General features: G+C 38.6%; 1 protein-coding gene across 2 annotated transcripts in view; it reads left to right on the forward strand.

Annotated features, from left to right (window-relative positions):
• Positions 1-20,014, forward strand: part of GSAP (gamma-secretase activating protein) — a 124,462-nt gene that overhangs the window by 38,663 nt on the left and 65,785 nt on the right. For both annotated transcript variants that reach the window (XM_033088713.1, XM_033088712.1), the window contains 7 exons: positions 2,684-2,772; positions 6,766-6,835; positions 8,073-8,122; positions 11,381-11,485; positions 12,043-12,102; positions 13,044-13,087; positions 13,999-14,084. In XM_033088713.1, coding sequence (XP_032944604.1) covers positions 2,684-2,772; positions 6,766-6,835; positions 8,073-8,122; positions 11,381-11,485; positions 12,043-12,102; positions 13,044-13,087; positions 13,999-14,084 — 504 coding nt within the window. The remainder of the gene's footprint in view (positions 1-2,683; positions 2,773-6,765; positions 6,836-8,072; positions 8,123-11,380; positions 11,486-12,042; positions 12,103-13,043; positions 13,088-13,998; positions 14,085-20,014) is intronic.

Below are 20,014 nucleotides of genomic sequence, written 5' to 3' on the forward strand. Positions count from 1 at the left end.
TATATAATATATATAATATATATTATATATTATGAAATATATATTATATATTTTATATTCTATTATATATTATAATATATTATAATATATAATATATAATACTATATATTATATTATATATTATAATATATAATATAATACTATATAATATGTATATTTTATAACATATTATAAAATATCTATTACATATTTTATATAATATTGTATATATAATTATATTATATATTATTATTTTATTTTTTTTATTGGGGAAGGGGAACAGGACTTTATTGGGGAATAGTGTGTACTTCCAAGACTTTTTATTTTTCCAAGTCAAGTTGTTGTCCTTTCAGCCTTAGTTGTGGAGGGCGCAGCTCAGCTCCAGGTCCAGTTGCTGTTGCTAGTTGCAGGGGGTGGAGCCCACCATCCCTTGCGGGACTCGAGGAATTGAACTGGCAACCTTGTGGTTGAGAGCCCACTGGCCCATGTGGGAATTGAACCGGCAGCCTGCGGAGTTAGGAGCATGGAGCTCCAACCACCTGAGCAACCTGGCCAGCCCTATATTATAATATGTAATATATATATAATATTATGTGTAATGTATTTTATAATATATTATAAAATGTTATATATTTTATATAATATCATATATATTATATATTTTTATATAATATTTTATGTATATATGTATTTAGATTCCACATGTTATAGAGGTCATACAGTATTTGTCTTTCTCTGTTGGACTTATTTCACTTAGCACAATGCCCTCAAGGATCCATCCATGCTGTCTGTTGCTTTTGATCCTGCCATGTCTACTTCCTGTGATATCCATATCCTGCCTGGCTCTGTCTTACCTTTCGGTGATGCTCTGTCCATTGTCATCTGTATTCTCTAAATTCTTAAGACAACTTTAAGCACTTCATGGAATCATGTGATTTTTAAGGTTGAAAGTGATTGTAGAAATATTCTGGTTCTGTAGTTTTTCATTTTATCTTTTTTGATAACAAGGCACTGAGGCCTAGAAAAGCATCATGATTTGCTGAAAAGTATATATTAGGTTAGCGGCAGAGTTTAAACTAGAGCTGATAACTCCAGAATCCTAATCCAGAGCGCTTCCTGTTACACATGAAAGCACATGATATGTTACTGGGAGAAATTCCCGTTTTCAAAATTACTCTTATCATTTTGCTAATTATTTTAGTTATGCACCTGGGCCACTCTAAAGAATGGAAATATTAGTGTAGGAAGATGGTTTTTTCCCTTGAAAATCCTCCCATTTTAAAGGCAAGTGAATTTAACTGATAGCTGGTTATCTCATTTGGGTACAAATTCACTGTCAAAAAGGCCAAATATAAGGTAATTCCTTATTTTTCCCCCACCCAAAAGTTTTTTCTTTCCAGTTGAAATACATAACGTTTTAGGGCAAGAGATAATATAGTCAAATGTCAGTTATAGTACTTAATATATTAATTTAATTATACACACTTAAAATTACATAATAAGGAAAATTGCTTTTTGTCTCATTCTCACATTTCACAGAAAATTTCTATTCTATTTTTTGTCACAAGGATCTTTGACACAAAAGTCTTTCTTATTCCTAAAGCCATTTTTCAGTCATTCAAGCAAATTCTGAAAGCACCTCACCTTTATATCTGCCCCAGTTATTAGAAATACAACAGCCCTTTTGAATTGGTGTATGATCCTGTCACTGGGATTTTTATCCTCAGCTACAAGTACCCATTGCCCAAACGGCGTATGATTTTCGTTTGTTCAGTTGTATATTTGTAATCCCACATAATAATCTCTTGCTGTCTTGCTTTTCCAGTAATCTTTAAAGCATTTTTACAGAGGTATCCAGCCTTCACAATTGTGAGGTCTATCCCAGAAATTGTTTTACATTCTTTGCCTTTTTATAAAAATTTAAATGAAGCAGTGCTGTCAGATAACTTTTTTAAATAGTGCCAACTGAAACTGATTGAATTCCAGGCTGCTCTGCCATCCCCAAATTGTGCATTGTTATTTACAAAAAAATCATTGAAAAAGAATCTGAGAATATTAGAGCCTTTCTAACAACTTAGATGTAATTCCCTCTTTTTGAGGTTTACTCTTGGGGGAGGGGAACTCGTGGCCTAAATTGGGATATCTGTGGTCACCCCGTCCTAGCCTGTGTCCAAGGACTTCCTCCTGCTTGCTATCTTGGATGACGTTTGCTCAAATGTGACACTGCGGAGAGAAGTGGGTCTTTATCAGCACAGCGGCACCCCATTCCTGAGGGAAGCCACGCCCATCCTACCATAGGTGCTGTCAACCGTCACATGTTGGCACATCAGAAATATCTTATTATTTTTGTACACAATCGGTATTTGCCATTGTGCTGCAGCGTTGGAGTGACGCTGAATGAGTTGTGTTTGTTTGGACTTAGAAGCCAGAGGGCCTGTGAAGCTACTGTGCTGAAAACGGCGGGGGGATGGGCGGCAACGTATTCCTCACTCCACGCCAATCATCTTCTCCTTTGTGAGGTTTTCCATATCTATTTTGGGTTTCAAGAAATGTCAAAGTAAAGGTTAAGAAAATTACTTTTCCTTGTGGAATAGCTAATCCAGTAGGCAACACACTTACATTTGCAAAGTTCAGTGAACCGGTGTGGAGATGATCGTGTGTGATATTCTGGTCTTCCTTACTGAAAGCCTCCTTTACTTTGTAGGATCGAAGTGCTTGACTCTGTTGGTGGAAATTCACCCCGTAAACAATGTGAAGGTCCTAAAAGCAGTAGACAGCTATATTTGGGTCCAGGTAAGTGAGCATGTCCTTTTACACTTACCTTGTTAATGAAAAGGCCTGGTACCTAGGGCCTGGGTGTTTACAAAGTGCCATCACACGCATGATCCCATTTCATCCTGAAAGCACACAGGTAGATGGCTTGGCGGGAATGATCAGCGCTTCCTCTGCAAACATGGAAATCTTTAAAACTCAAACCCAGCTCCTCTGTCTGTGTTATACCATGGTTTGTCTAATAGGAATGCAGTGTTTTATGTGGTAAAATATTAAATATCAAAACACATTTAAATTAAGTTAAAGAATGGTTTATTTAATGTATTCACAGATTAAGTCTCTATGATCAATGATGTAATTAATCCTGAAATTCATCAGCCCCATGAACTGATGCAGAATCACTGTGTGTGTAATGCAGGCAGACTAGATGCAGTCAATCCTCGTTATTCACACGTTCTGAATCTGAGAATTCTACTACTTGCTCAAATTTATTTGTAACCCCAAAATCAATACTCATGGCGCTTTCACAGTCATTTGCAGAGATGTTCAAAGTGGTGAAAATGCACATGTTTCCAGCTGAGACCCAACGAGGTGACACTGCCATCTCGATTCAGTTCTCGTACTACAAGCACATGTTGTTTTCATGGTTTATTTAGTGCCTTTTTTTTTTTTTAAACTTGGGGGCTGTTTGTTGGTGATTTAAGTGTTTGAAATGGCCCCCAGGCATGCTGCTGAAGTCCCTAAGTTCAAGAAGGTGGCAGCGTGTGCTTTATGGAGAAAGTCTGTGTGTGTTAGATGAGCTTCTCCAGCCGTGAGTCCACAGTGCTGGTTGCTGTGAGCTCGGTGCTAAGGAGCCAACCACGTATATTACGTAAGGTTCCTTAAACAGAAACACACATCAAACAAAGTTGTGTATTAACTTGCTGACAAAACTGGTGGTGACTAGAGGCTTGCCGGAACCTATCCTTGTGTTTTCCCAGAAACAATGGTCAGTGTTCAGCATGCAGGGTTTGTGGTGACTTTACAGAACATACCCACCGCAGATACACGGTCATGCAGGGTAGCAGCATGATTTCCTTGTGTACCCTGAGGTGTCTGCCTCCTCTTTCCCCCACCCACTCCCAGCCTCGAGCCAGTGGGTCTCCCTCCTGCAATGTGAGTTAGGAGAGGGGATTGCCTGTCATCTGCCCGGGGTCCTCCACTGTCAGCGGTCCTGTCAGTTGTGCATTTTTGCCACCACTCCTGGCTTCACTGTGGGTGGCTGCTGGCTTCCCGACAGGGCCTGCAGGGAGCTTCTGAGCTGCATTTCCCTCCCCCAGGGAGCCACTCTGTTTGCACTGTCAGCAGTGCAGGGGTGCCTGGGACAGAGCACATTTCCTTTCCCTGGCCTGTTCTCTTGGCTCCCTTAGCCTCTCTACCCAAGGCTATATAGGCAATGGAGATGATATTGAGGGATTGGGACACAGAAAGGGAATTAGAACATAGGAAGGGAAAACGTTTTACAAGTATTTGGTTGTACAACATTGTGACTATATTAAAAATGACCAAATTGGATATTTTACAATAGTTAAAAGGGTGCATTTTATGTTATGTGAATTTTACCTCAAATTAAAAGTACAGAATGCATGACTGCATCCATAGGCCAAAGGAAAAGTCTCTATCCAAATAAAGTAAAACCGCTACTTATCTTGGGGCCCCATCTCAGTTCCTAGCCCTGCCCCCCATTCCTCATGCCTGTGCCTCTGGTGAGAGAAACTTCTTCTAACCTCCATCCATGGCAAATCCTCACCTTCTGCCTCTCCCCCTTCTCCTCCCCTTTAGAGAAACATTCACTGTCCACTGAGTTTGGTCTTGCCCTGCAATCTGTCTCTGTTTTCTTATCAAAACATCCATGGTGGTGTCCTGTAGTTCATTTCTCTAAGTTTGCCTGTGCCGCCTTGACCCCCTTCACAGAGGGACTTCAGCAGGACAGGTAGGGTTTGGACCCCAGTCTGGGACCCTTTGAGAGTCCCCTACCAGCATGAGGTGCGTCTTCCGGATACTTCCATTGGGTAATTATATGCTCCTTCTACACACCTAGTGTATATACTGCCAGTGACGAACATTGATAATCAGAGTGTGGCTCCATATTTGTGGAAATAAATATTTCCCCAGTATGATAAAATCTATATGGAGTTCTACTCACAATGCAAAAAGCAGACGAACCAAACCAACCTTGTATGCTTTTGCAGAGCTGTGTCTGAAACCTGTCTCTTTATATTCTCACCTCCAGGCCTTGCTCTAGGTCTGCCTCATAATAGAAAGAAAAACAACCACCACCTAAATGGGACTTTTAAAATCATGTTCTCACTGATTGTCACACAAAGAACAGACCAAGGTTAGAACCCCACAGCAGCTTGTCCAGCTGGCAGTCCCAAGCAAGCATGCCTTGTCTACCTGTGGACCCAGGGGAGACCATATCATTCTCTGGAGAAGTAGCTCCTTTTTTTGAGGGACTGGGCATTTGTTTTTTCATTTATTTATGTGGTGTCGCTCATCTTTGCTTCTCCTCAACCCCAGTACATAAAGTGTCCTGTTTGATGTGCCCAGTTTCACAAATCAGGAGATAATAAATTCTATGTTATTTTTGTAGCTGAATTCTGAATTGCTATCTATTTTTTTTTTTTTTTAAGATTTTATTGGGGAAAGGGAGCAGGACTTTATTGGGAAACAGTGTGTACTTCCAGGACTTTTTTCCAATTCAAGTTGTTGTCCTTTCAGTCTTAGTTGTGGAGGGCGCAGCTCAGCTCCAGGTCCAGTTGCCGTTGCTAGTTGCAGGGGGCAGAGCCCACCATCCCTTGCGGGACTCGAGGAATTGAACTGGCAACCTTGTGGTTGAGAGCCCACTGGCCCATGTGGGAATCAAACTGGCAGCCTTCAGAGTTAGGAGCATGGAGCTCTAACCACCTGCGCCACCTGGCCGGCCCCTGCTATCTATTTTATAATTTTGAGGTTATTGCTGTGAAGAATGGTATATAGTTAATGTCTTATTTTTCAATTCTAAAGGGGAAACTTGACGATAAATGATTTTAAAAATTGACCAGGTTATGTTTCTAATTTGTCATTACTAGAAGTTAGGACACCAGGTAATATAGTTTGTCAAAAATTTCCCCAGTCTGTAGAGAGGTTGCCAACTATAAAATAGCGATATAAAAGGTTATGTTCTTTCATTATGTTTTCAGATTTGGAGGGAAAAGGCAAAATTCACCCGTGGATATTATCTAGTAAACTTTCATGTTACAAAACGAACTTGCTGGTTTATCGTTACTCTTTTGCTAATGGAAGAATTAAGTCACTGGCGTCATCCCATGACCAGTGTTCCCTCATCACAGCTGATGGCATCAGGCCTTGTGTTTCTGGCTGCCTGCTTCGTCCTGTGGGCTGGTGAATGGGGTGGACCAAGCCTTTTCCTTCTAGGGGCAGTCATTTCAGGCTTGTAGGTCGTCCACCACACGCCACACTGTGACTCACTGTCTTTTCTCGGAAAGTCCCTGGCTGTCTTGTGCTTTGTCTACTGGATGTGGGACTTTGGAAGTTATAATGGAGAGTCCGTTTACTTAGCTCAAAATACTAGGGTTTAGTTGCACAACAGATTATTGATCACTCTTACTTTGTGCTTGTGAAACAGAGCTTTCTGTAGAAATGTTGTTTACCTCATTTCTGATTGGCGTATTCCAAATAACATGCACCGTCCCTAGAAATAGCTTGCACTTTAGCCTCACTGTTAAATGAATTATGTTGTACCTGCAATCAATTCCTCCCCTTCCCGCCCCCCCCCCCCCCCCCCCCGCGAAACCTGAGCTCCTAAGAGCGTTCCCTATTCCTGCTTGCTTCCCTCTGTAATTGTGCATGAATGTGACTCACTGAAACAAGACTGTGGTTCCCAGTCCCTTCTATGGTATTCAAGCACAACTTTTGGACTATTTGTGTAGGCAAGGTAGTTGCTTATGATTTTGGTGACTTTCCTTTTTGCAGTTTCTCTATCCACATGTTGATAGTCATCCTCTTCCAGAGAACCATCTGTTACTGATTTCAGAAGAGAAATGTAAGTGCATCTTCAGGTGGTATCTGGGGACTTCATGAACGGCACATCTAGTGAAGTGTGGGATATGACTGAATCTTCTAGATATCCACTCGCCAGTGCTGAGCGTCCTCTCGCCTTTGGTGTCTATTTGAGACCTAGGACTCCTGTGGAAGGGCTTTTCCTTTCAGCCCCGACTTGCTGATCCCTCAGGTGCTGCTCTTCCCTCGTCCTGGGGATGATGGGCTCCTGCATCTGTGGATTTCCGATTTTGTCTCATGGTAGGATGTTCGTAGAACAGTTGTGCAGGTCAGTTTTGCCTTCTTTAGTCCATCCTTTTTTAGGATGTGTATCACAGGATAACCAGGATGTGAGGAGAGAGGCTTAGGCAGAGACAAAGGAAGGCATTAGAAGCTAGAAGAAATCCATGACAGAACTTGAGGACACATACTAACATAGCCGAATTCAGGTCGAGGCAAATAAGATTGTGACATCCTTTAATGATATTTTCAAGTTGGGGGCTGGGAGGAGAAAGGACAAACGTCACTAGTGGATCTTATCTACTAAGCAGTCTTTCCTGCTACAAGATGAAACTGCTGATTTATAATTGGGAGAACAGGCCTGAGGGATTATTAGGCTTGTGTTCTGTTCCTATGCTCTTGTCCACTGTCTGTCTCACTTTTTTGTGTCTAACACTGGCAGAAGATACGTATAGGGAATGAATCTAAATTGCTTACTGAGAAAAAACGACCACCTACAAATCGGCCCAAAGTATTTAGAGTTTTGCTAACGTGAAATTGATTCCTATAAAAATGCTTTGTCCAGAGCATTTTTGTATAATGAGTTGTATAATGAGTTTTCTATCTAATATTTTCATACAAACCGGTATCTGGTATTTGGAAACTGATGGTAACCCTGTCAAATGAGCCTGTGTTAGCTGCCTATAAGACTGATGGTACAGGGGAGGCAAATGCTTGTTGAGGGAACCCAGGGGAGCAGAAAGGTTAAATGCTTCATATGTTGTCGATACTGGGAGCAGAGTAAATGCTGGGCTTGAAACAGACTATAAAGGGAGGGTGGAGAAAGGGCGATTGTGTTTTGAACCTTTACTGTAAGATTTCTGTCTATGATAATAGTTTTCAGCCAGTTGTTTAATCTGCATATTTTTTAATACAAAATTATTCACAATGGTTAGGTGAAAAACATACTCATGTTTTTCATGAAGGTTAAATCTATCTTTCTATTGTTTGTTTTTTTAAAGATATTGAACAATTTCATATCCAAGTCATCCAAGAAGATGGAAATAAAGTGGTAAATACTTGAAATTCCTTTTGCTTCAGAGTGTTTTCCACAAACGGTGACATTTCTAGACTGTTAAAGATAGATTAATGTTATAGAAACATAATATTTTCTTTATTTGATGTCTTTCAAATTATAGACTTGCTGTTGTAGCATGTGAAATAATAACAAGATATGTGAAGGGGTTAAATGTCCCCCCCCAGCCTCCAATGTCAGTCCCCTGAGATAACTGTTACAATAATGACAGCTTTGTGTAACTCTTTCTACACATTTTACTTTGCTCCATGCACATATATAAGGATTCAGTTGTTTTTTACCAAAATAGAATCATAACATATAAATTAATTTGCAGCTTTTCTTTTTTGCTTTTTACCTAATATATCAGGGTATCTGTATAGGTTACTAAATAGAGATATAAAAAATAACTTTATATAAAAAATAACTTTTTTCTCTAATTTTTATACTTAGATACATATACATACATATAATGAATGAAATCATAGCATATGTGCTGGGGTTTTATATAGTAGTTCTATTTTCTTTCCTTTGTTTCCCCTGTTCTCCATTCTCCCTCTCCTTTTCATCTTTAACTGTCATTCACAACGGGGTATGTATCCTTTCATATTCTTCTCTCTACCTGTATTACGGTATCTATTACCCCCACCCCCATGGGTTTGTTTTTATTCATTCCTCATTCAACTTTGTGGAATTACCTGCAAGTCAACTAGAATAGTTCCAGTTCATTCTCTTTAGAAGTATATAATAGTCTCTGGCATGGAAGTACACAGTTTTTTATCCATTTTCCCACAGAATTATATTCACTTGATTGCCAATATTTTTTTTTCACTTGTTTGCATTAGAAATTGTCTGAAATGTTTTTGTGTCTATAGCTTCACATATTTGGTACATATATACTTGGGGCTAAATCCTCAGGGATGTACAATTGGTGAATATATGCTTTAATAAATTTCAACAGATTTTGCCAGATTGTTTCCCAAAAAATTGGTAACAATTCAGTTTTACAACCAAAGTGTAACAATACTCTTTCCCTCTATCTGTACCACTAATAGGTATATTTGTCTTTCTAAAACATTTCCAATTTGATGGGTGTAATTTGCTATCATTATTATTTTAGCTTTTATTTCCCTTTATATTCGTGAGTTTGAGCACGTACTGTGCTTATTGGCTATTTGAATTTGCTTTTCTGAAAATTGCTTAGTTGTATCCTTTGTCTATTTTTCTTGACAATTTGTATGAGATATTAAAAATGTGTATAAGATATTGATATTAAAAATGATTTCCTTCAATATTTAAATAATCTACATCAAAATAGTCTTTCTCTGAAGGTTTTAATTTTAAAGTTAAGTGAACAAAATGGAAACGGAAAATGGCACTTATTAATATGTATCTACTGTTGATTGCCTTAAAGGAAGAGGCCAGGCTAGAAAATGACCAGAAGAAAATGTGTGGCTGGAGCTCTGGGCCACCAGTGGCTAAGTGCATGACAGGGCAAGGTCAGGACTAGTGGTCAGAAAAGGATCAGACCAGAGAGGAAAGACCAAAGCAGAATCCCAAAGCCAGTGATGGAAATTTAGAGGAGAGAGTTAAATAAACAAGTTGGGGTCAGAAAACTGGGAGTGGGTACAAAGAACTGGCTGTTTGGAAGAGGGGTTGGGAGCCCGGAAGACACTGCAGAGAGGGTGAGGGCAAAATCACTTGTCAGCAGCCCAGAAAGGATTCTCCTGGCCAAGACGGTGCAGCCTCCACATTCCTTCATCCATGTGTGTCCTTCTGTGGGGCACTTTTGCCCTCAATCTTAAAGGCTTAGACGTCACTAGTTAAGGCAGTGGGTGGTTCTGCATATTCTTCACAACATCCCTGCATGATAGAGGTGGCATTGTAATCATCCCCATTTTTACAGAGAATACTACAACCAAGACTCACAGAGCTGAGGTAGCTCCACAGAGGGAGAAAACTAACATGGAAACCTCAGGCGCCACACTCAGGTTCTTGTCAGTATATACCTTCACTGGAAAGAGTTCTTCCCAAACCTACCCCAACCTAACACGTTTCAGAGAAGTGGAAACAAGATGGCTCGTCCAAGGTTTAGAGACAGACAGGCATGCTTGGGTCTTTTCTCTAGTATCACTTTCCTCCGTCCTAAATGTAGTGGACCTTGGCTAGCCAGAAACAGAGGTACACAATTCTGCTTGCCCTGTGCTTCCCTCAAGTTCGAAGTTAGCCTCAGTGGAGAAATTAGGATACAGGGGATTTTGGGCATGAAAATGGACCATTCTCATGTTCTTTCTTCTTCATTTCTACTATGTCAACTTGTCTCCATTCTTTACTCATTGTCCCGATATAGATTACTTATGCTATATACCATAGGCATTGAGGCAAGTGAATTCTTAATGCCTTGTATTAAACTTATGATAGCCTTGGCAATTGATATACCTTATTTCATTTCCCTTCTTCTTCTTTTTTTTTGTTTATTGGGGAACATTGGGGAACAGTGTGCTTCTCCAGGGCCCATCAGCTCCAAGTCGTTGTCCTTCAATCTAGTTGTGGAGGGCGCAGCTCAGCTACTTGTCCAGTCGCCGGTTTCAATCTTTAGTTGCAGGGGGCGCAGCCTACCATCCCATGTGGGAATTGGACCGGCAACCTTGTTGTTGAGAGCTCATGCTCTAACCAACTGAGCCATCCGGCCGGCCGCCCTCGCTTTCCTTGTTTTGAACAAGTGTTCCTTGAGTACTATTACGTGCTAGAAAGAAGACATTGACTGTTAATTAAAATGTAACTCTCATAGAAGCATCATAGGAATACAGGGGTGGAGAGTTTTGCCTTTGTTTTGAGCCTGAGGTTTTCCTTGGGATCCCAGCCTCTGTGAAGGTCTCTTGTTGGCAGAGACCTGAGTGGGTTATGTCCAGAACAGGAAGCTCTGAATCTTCCGTTAACCTAGCTGTTAATTGGTGTTAGGTGTGGCTTGCCTCACTCAGCAACACCAGCCTGTCTGCTAAACTAGGAGTAGAATGAAATAGTATATTATAAAGTGTTTGGGAAGAGCAAGTAAGGAAATGATGCTTTAAATCTTTTCTGGGAAGACTTTCCATGTGTATGTGTTGAGGGGTGGGTGGAGGGGGGGCTGCTAAAAATAAACTATGGAAATATTTACATATATTATAAACATAGAATATGCAAAATAGTAATGAATTCCAGATCTGTTCTTCTTTAAAATAGTTATTTATTTCCGAAATCTTATGGCCTCTTTAGGTGATCAAAAATTCTGGCCATCTCCCAAGAGAGAGAGTAGCAGAGGACTTTGTCTGGGCTCAGTGGGATATGTCAGAGCAGAGATTATACTACATTGATCTGAAGGTAAAAACTAATCCACTTCCCCTCCTTTTTATAGGTACAATGGAATTTTGATTTTATATAATTATAATTTATTAGTCATTGCATTTTCATTGATGGGGCAGTCGGTGAAGATTTATTAAAAATAATGAAACAGGGTTGCCAGCCCGGGAAGATTGGGGAGGGTGGGTAAAAAGGGAGAAGGGATTAAGAAGTACAAATTGGTAGTTACAGAACAGTCATAGGGAAGTAAAGTGCAGTACTGGGAATATAGCCAATAATGTTGTAATAACTATGTATGGTGTCAGATGGGTACTAGATTTATCGGGGTGATCACTTCATAAGCTATGTAAATGTCTAATCACTATGTTTTACACATGAAACCAATATAATCTTGTATATCAACTGTAATTGGAAAATAAAACAATTATTAAAACATTGTTTTTTAAATAATGAAAAGATTTTCATTACTGTTTGTTTCTTGGCTACTTCCTTTTCTCTCTTTCTCTTGCTCTTTTGATTTTTAACTAGTGTTTTCGTTGATTTTTTTGGCTAATATGTCATTCTATTTCTTCTTTTAGAAATCAAGGAGTATCTTAAAATGTATCCAGTTTTGTGCTAATGAAAACTTTAACTTAATGGTAAGTCAAGTCCAGAAAATGATTGGGCTACAGGAAATTTTATAACACGTTGTCCCCTTCTAAAGAGAGTTGTTATCATAAACAGCATTTTAACATTCTTGATGTGTCAGTCACTTGTGTGAGCAAGTAAAATGGCCCTTGCCATTTTGAGGCTTCAACTCTATAATAAATGCAATTAATATAGGAGATTAGAAGAGCACATACAGAAAATTTCTGCTAACTGAATGCCTTTCATTAAAGAAACAAAAGTGAGGATTAGTAGAAGGTAATAGGTGTGGTCTTTAAGTGGTGATAAGTCATTTGATGCCAGAGGACTTGTGAGGTTGATAAATTTGAGGATAAGGGAAATAGTGAGAGGGTATAGTTTAATTATTAAAACTCTCGCATGACTTTTGCAAATCTATTTGTAATGCTAGCCTTGAGGTGAGGAATGATAAATAGTTTTATTTGTGATGGACAGTACATTCTTCTTCTTCTTGACTAGGACTAATATTGGTGTCTAATGTAGATTGGTATCATACCATAGTAAGAATTTCATTTATTCCTTCTGCCCCATCCTCTCTTTTGGCTCAGCCACTGTCCTTCTGAAGACATAGTCCTTCCCTCCTTATGTGGTCATCTGTGTCTTGTAAAAGTTTACTCCTTCCAATTGGTTTGTCATACAACCCATTTATGATATTCAAATCTGAGGCAAAGTTTGCCAAGTATTAGCCCTTTGAGAAATAAATATACATCGAGCTTGTGATTGTATGTAAACTCCAGAATATTCTTGATATAATTTCTGTGCTGTGGATTTGGGGAATAACCTGTGAAGATAATGATGGTTAAATTTGCTCTTCATGATTAGGTAATTACAGTGTTATCAGGCTTACTCTGGTTTTCAGAACTCTTGTCACATAGTAATGTCATTTTTTGTTTGTTTTCTCCTGATTTTCTGACAGTTTGAAGCACCCTTGGACATATCATTAAGTGACTCAGGATTTAAGTAAGTTATTCATAGATTACTATTAATTTTTATAGATACTCATGGGCAAAATGATTATATTTATACTAATCTAGGGTATGCAGATAAAAGGAGAATTTGGTGTATGTGTGTGTGTGTATCTTCTTTTGTATTTCTGTTCTCTATAGGGACTCTAAGCAGTTTTATCAAGCATGAACACAGGGTTTTTCCATGCAAAGTCAAGAGTACTGATTTTTATGGCCATTTATTTCTGTAGGGCATCTCCATTTATTTTGATCTATGGAAGTGCTCTTCTCCCTGTGATTCAATAAAGGATTTGATGAGTCAGAGAGAGCTACATTTAGAATCAAACATCAAAACCTTCTTCTTGTTGCCATCAAAGAGGATGTCACAGGTCAATCCACTTGTAGCTCTGCTGAGTCCACTGCTTTATTTCTTTTCTATTTTCCTCTTTACACAAAAAGCGACTTTTTCCCCCAAGACTATTTTGAATGTAGTAAAAACATGAAACACTTTTGAAAAAATACACATAAAGCCAATAGTGCATAGAAGAAATGGAAGTCTTCTTGAATTAAAGTAATGATAATCCTAAAATTTTAAGTGTTTCACTAGCTTTATCTCATCATATATGAATATTCAGTTGTACTTATTTTGAAACAGTATATACACTACTCTAAATCAGAAAAAGTTATAAAAATGTAAGCTGAAAGTAATATATTTTTCCCTCTGTTGCCCAGCCCATACCATTTATGTACCATGCAGTTTTTTAAATCACTGTTTTACAGAATTTTTTTAACCAAAAAAACCCAAACATGTTCTCTACTAAATTTTTCATGTCTCTACTTCTGTGGGTATATTTTAGTGGTTACTACCCTTTATGAGGGAATTTATTTTTAAATGCATTCACAATTTCATATCTTTTATGTTCTTAGGCTTGTCAACTTTGGATGTGATGATCTTCAAGACCAAGAGAAATTATCCAAATACCTGACTCTGTGCGTTTTTACCAACCATACAGGTAGAATCAGGGTTGCATTTATCAATTTATTCAACTAGAGTTCTATATAAAATTTAGCCATTTAGCTATATGGAGCTTGAAAGTGAAATGTAATACGGACACATTTACATAAGTGATCATATGGAGTTTTATATACCAGATTATCTTCTCCACTGTAATTTTACATTTTTGCAGTCCACAGGGTTATTATTCTACTGGTTATTTTTTTGTGTTATTGTTCTAATAGAAGACGTGGATTCTCATTTAATCAGTCTTCATTTTCTCACCTACTTCATCTTTTACCAAATGACACAGCAATGGGGTTGCTTTTTGCATCAGGCTTACCTGATGTATTTGGGTTCTAAATCTATATATTGGCTACTTTAAGAGCCAAGCTATAACCTACGGAGCTAGCAATCAAAGCTTCACATAAAGTTGTACATTGTACATCGATAAAATAAAGGGGGGGGAAACAAGTACCTGAAAATGAGAGGAGAGGAGTATGATTACATGAATGAATCTGGGGCGGGGGACTACTGATTAACGTTAATAGTTATCTAAACGATCAACTGTAATAATTAAATGTAACAGTCATTTTTAATATCCAGACTTGAGTGGAGTTAAGTAGCACTTGGACTAAAATTGTATTCCTTTAAAGCAAAATTATATGGTATTCATTAAGCCAGCATTTATGGTGCACTTACTGTGTGCCAGCTATTGGGGATACAGTGATAAGCAAAACTGACCTAGTCTTTATTAATATAGAGGTTACTATTTGGTGTGCATCTTTCACACTAAATAAATACACACATTTTATTTAAATAGAAGCATGGTAAATATTAGGAATGAGAATTGTAGGAAGCCATGAGAGCATATAATGGAGCATCTTCGAACATGTTCTAGTTCAGCCAGTCTGTCTCTGTTTCTCCCTTCCTCCAAGTCGTCCCCGCCTGCTCTTCATCATAAAAATTACACGCTTTTCTGCCTCACTCTTTCATAATTCATCCCATTACCCGTCCCCCCCCGTCCCCCCCCCCCCCATCCATTGCAGGTCTCCCTCAGCCGCACGAGGCCCTCCATAAACCAGTCTTGAGGAGTTTAGGGAAGGAAGTGACATTTCACTTGAGACTTGAAGGATGTAGGGAGAGCAATGGGGGGAGCATTGTAAGAGGAAGTGGAGGAGATGGGCAGGGCCCAGGTCATGTAGGGCCCTGCAGACCGGGGAAAGATTTACTATTTCCTTCTAGGCGTCATTGAAGGTTTTTTCTTATTATGACTTTGTATTTTGAGAAAGCTGAAGCACACAGAAAAGTTCAAGAATATAATGAACATCAGTGTGCCTTTTACTTAAACAGTTGTATCATTTATAGTATTTTCTTTGTCATTCTCCTTACATATTGGTACCATTTGCTTCCTTTTGACTAAACCATTCAAAAGTAAGTTGCAGGGTGGCCAGATGGCTCAGTTGGTTAGGGCGTGAGCTCTGAACAACAGGGTTGCTGGTTTACTTCCCACATGGGATGGTGGGTTGCGCCACCTTCAACTAAGATTGAAAATGGCAACTGGACCTGGAGCCGAGCTGCGCCCTCCACAACTACATTGAAGGACAATGACTTGGAGCTGATGGGCCCTGGAGAAACACACTGTTTCCCAATATTCCCCAATAATTAAAAAAAAAAAAAAAAGTTCCAAAAAAAGAAAAGTAAGTTGCAGACATCATGACACTTTACCACTAAATAATTCAGCATGTATCTCCTTAAATTAAGGGCACTCTTTTGTATAACCTCGGTTCCATTATCACTGAAAGAAATAAATTATGTTAACTAGTAAATTATTTAATATTTAAATTTCCATAATTATTTAAAAATATATATGTGTGTATATATGTGTATGCATATAAATAAATATATGTATGTATGTATGTAACTTTTACAGTCTGGATCCCATCAAGATTCATGAATTATATTCGGTTATGTCTTTGTAGTCTCTTTTAATATAGACCAGTTCCCAACTCTTATCCTCCGTCCTTTTTTTTTTTCCCTTTCACAACGTTGACATTTTGAAGAGTCCGGGCCATTTGCCTCGTGGAATGTTCCACATTCTGGATTTGTCTAATTGTTTTCTTGTGAAATTATTATTATCTGAAATTATTTAACTTTTTTCTCTATCCTCTACATTTCCTATAAATGGGAAGTTAGTCCTAAAGGCATGGTTAGATTTAGGTTAAACAGTTTTGGTAAGAATATTTTATAAGTGATGTTGTGAACTTTATTTGTATCAGATCAGGAGGCGTGTGATGTCAGGATGTCCTAATATTAGTGATGCTACATTTGGTTCCTTGGTTAAGTGGTAACCACCATCTGTCTCCCTTGTAAAGGTATATTCTGACCTTTGTGTTAGTGATCTGTGAGGTGATACTTTGGCATCATACTCTGATTATCCTATTTTCCAACAACCTCTCACCTGTTGGTTTGGGATTCCTGATGGTCCTTCCCTGAAGTATTACAAGCAGAAAGTGACATGATTAGATATGGAGTTTTAAAACATCACTGTGGCTGCTGTGTCAGGAATGGGTTGGAGGAGGCAGGAGGAAGAGTTGGGGGATGAGGAGTTAGGATGAGGTTGCAGTCATACAGTTGAGATGAGGGTGCTTCAACTAGTGTGGGCAGTGGCAGTAGAGAGAATTGGATGGGTTTGAGATGAATTTTGGAGAGGGAACTGAGAAGACTTTGCTATAAAATAGATGGAGAGGAATGGTTCTCAGATTTCTGGCACAAGCAAATGCGTGAACAGTGTAGTGTTTTTGGTGGGCCTTAGAAAGGGATCATGAGGTTTTTTTTTTTTTTTTTAGATGTGTTAACTAAGAGATCTGGAGCTTTGAAGAGGCGTCAGGACTGGAGATGAATAAATGTAGAAGTTGCCAGACTACAGCTGGCATTTGAAACCATGGGCGGGGTCTAGGGTCAAAAGGGAAGAAGTCTAGTTATAAAATCTAGGAACAAAAATATATAAAGGTTAAGTGGAACATCCCAAGGAAAAGGAAAACAAATGTGTAGAGAGAGAGGAGTAAAACCCAGTGTGGCATTATAGCAGAGGGAGTTATTAAGGCAGAGGGAATTTCACAAAGGAGAGAGTGGCTAACTTAATAGGTAGTGAGAGGTAGAGTCCCTTGGGTCTGGCAGGATGGAGGAATCTGTGAGTAGTTTGTGTTGGGTGATTAAGGTGAGATTTTTTTTTTTTAATTATTAGTTTCAGGTGTACAAAACAATGTAATAGTTAGACATTTATACCCATGATAACCCCTCTGCTACCCCTCTGACATCGTATATAGCTGTTACAGTTCCTACTGACTCTATTCCTTATGCTGTACTCCGCAGCCTGTGACTATATATATATATATATATATATATATATATATATATATATATTATAATCTACATTCATTATTATTCAGCTTCAGCTTCAGGTGTACACTGCAGTGGTCAGGTACCTACACCATCCCTGTGGTGGTCTCCCTAAAAGGACAAGTGTCCATTGGATACCCTACCAAATCTTTACAACATTATTGATTATATTCCCCACACTGTCTTTCGTATCCCTGTGGCAGTTTTGTGGTTACCAATTGTTAAGGTGAGATTTTGATTGTGATGGGTTAAGTAACATGTGGGAGTTGAAAAAAATCGTAGCAGCCTTTGTACACAGGAAGAGAGGCAGTGGCTGGAAGGGGAAGTAGGATTTAGGGAATATTATTTTTAAGATGGTAGAGACTCCAGTATGTTTGAATATTTACAGGGTATCTAGTGCCAAGAGAAAAGATGACAATACAGAGCAGAGAGGAATAACTGGTAGAGAGAATTTGCTTAGAACGTGGATGTAATTGGGCTCATGTGGAGAGACCAGGATGGGTTCTTCCTTAGTACTTCACCGTGAATCTATTAGATGTAAACAATCACTTCAGGCTTTTATTCTTTCTATGAAGCTTTTATTCCTTTTCATTTTACTCCTATAGGAGTTTCTCATGAATAGTAGCAGCTTTCATTTATAAATGGGCTATCTATGACGTGTTTTGTTTAACAAAATGTTAGGTATATCTGGCATGAGATGTGAAAGAGTCTGTTTTTTCCTTTCTCAGAAACATCTAGGAGAGTAGAAAATGAACCTGTTCTTCACAGTCAGCTTTGAAATGAAAAATTAAGCTTATTTCAAATGGGATGCTTCCAGATTTAGGCCAAAACAAGCCAGAGAAATAACCTTTAGGAGTTTGACTAATAAGGTATCAGTTTATGTATTTCCCAAGTTGCTTTTCAAAAATTATTCTTTACCTTTGTGCTCAAACAAACAAAAAGGCACTTCAGCAAAGTAGGAATGGAGAAGGGAACAACTAGTCTAATCCCTGTATGGCTCTCTCTATAATAGAGAGTGTAATTTTCCAGAAAACAAAGTTAATAAAAGGAATGCTGATAGACTCAGGGCCTTATACAAACTCAGCTTATTCCATATATTTATATTAATAATGCTGCTGAAAATATTTGATATTCAGTTGTCACATGTCGGTCATTGGGAGTTACTTGCACCATTACTTCTTACATTCTGGAATGCATCTTCGTTTTGAATTTTCTGTCCTAAAAGATGAAACCCACTACCTTCCAAGGAATTAGAGATTACAGTCTGGATGGTGGGGGTGCTCATGAGAGCTGATAGTGGGCAAAAGTGCTGCTGTTGTTGTCAGGCCACTTCTGTATTAAGATTATGAGTTCATATAGATTTTTCTAATCTTTTACAGTAGGGGGTTGAATCAGAGACTTCCTAAAACGTTGAAAGAAAGAAAATAATTCTCCTTCCTTCCATGGCTGATTGTCATCCTTGAAGCTGCATTTAGAGCTGTTTTGTGTGTTCCGAGTCAGTGGCTGTAATTTTTTTTGTGTGTGTGTGCACTACCTATTGGGAGGTAGTGCGGGATGAAAAGTGTAAATTCTCCTTCCTGTCCATATAATTTTAAGAGTTGCTCTTCACAAGTTTCCAGAATTAGGTCTGTGTTTTAGCATTTTGTAGAGACTTTTGCAATGAGATAATTTCCCTTGGACAACTTTGTCCTTAATACCTTTCATTGTCCAAATGGTTTCCCGAAGGCTAGCCAACATGGAGATGTTATCTTCATCATTGATGAGTATTTATTAAGCATCTCTGGATGCACCATTAAGAGCATGCTTTGTTTTTTCAAACTGTGACTTCCTCCAAATGTAAATGGCAGTAAAATTATTCCGAAATAATGATAATAGCAGCTAACCTTTATCTCACTTAATTCTCATATAAAAACCATATGAGGTATGTTCTATATTTTCTTTATTTACAAATGAGGAAATTAATTAATTTCCTGAGGCTTAGATAATTTAATTAATTTGCCTTCAGCAAATGTTAAAAATACTGATGCCTGGGTCTCACCTCCAGAGACTCTGATTTAGTTGATCTAAGGTGGAGCCTGGGCATCTATGTGCCCAGGTAAGTTTAATGTACCTTAGGGTTGAGAACCAGTGCTCCAGAGCTGTGTTGTGCAATATGGCAGCCACTAGCCACTGGTGGTGATTTAAATTTAATTAAAATTAAATGAAATTAAGAAGGCATTCCTCAGTCACACGGGCCACATTTTAAGTGCTCAGTAACCATGTGTGGCTAGGGGATGCCATATTGGACAGCAAAGATAGAGAATATTTCCATTATCAAAGAAAATTCTATGGGTGGGACAGATTTGCAGAGCCTGTGTACACCGCCTATCACCTTGCTGTGTTTTTTTTACCCCTTTGGGATTGGGAGGGAAATTAAGCCACAGCCTAACTATTTGGAAATGTTTGCTTATGAGATCTGAATATTGGCTCTCAGTGTATGTAATTGGGTACATTTATTCTACATCTCACTTTAACTTTCCTCAAAGCAAGGAAAACAATAACCTCGAT

The sequence above is a fragment of the Rhinolophus ferrumequinum genome, chromosome 20, assembly GCF_004115265.2.
Source record: "Rhinolophus ferrumequinum isolate MPI-CBG mRhiFer1 chromosome 20, mRhiFer1_v1.p, whole genome shotgun sequence".
NCBI classification, from domain to species: domain Eukaryota; kingdom Metazoa; phylum Chordata; class Mammalia; order Chiroptera; family Rhinolophidae; genus Rhinolophus; species Rhinolophus ferrumequinum.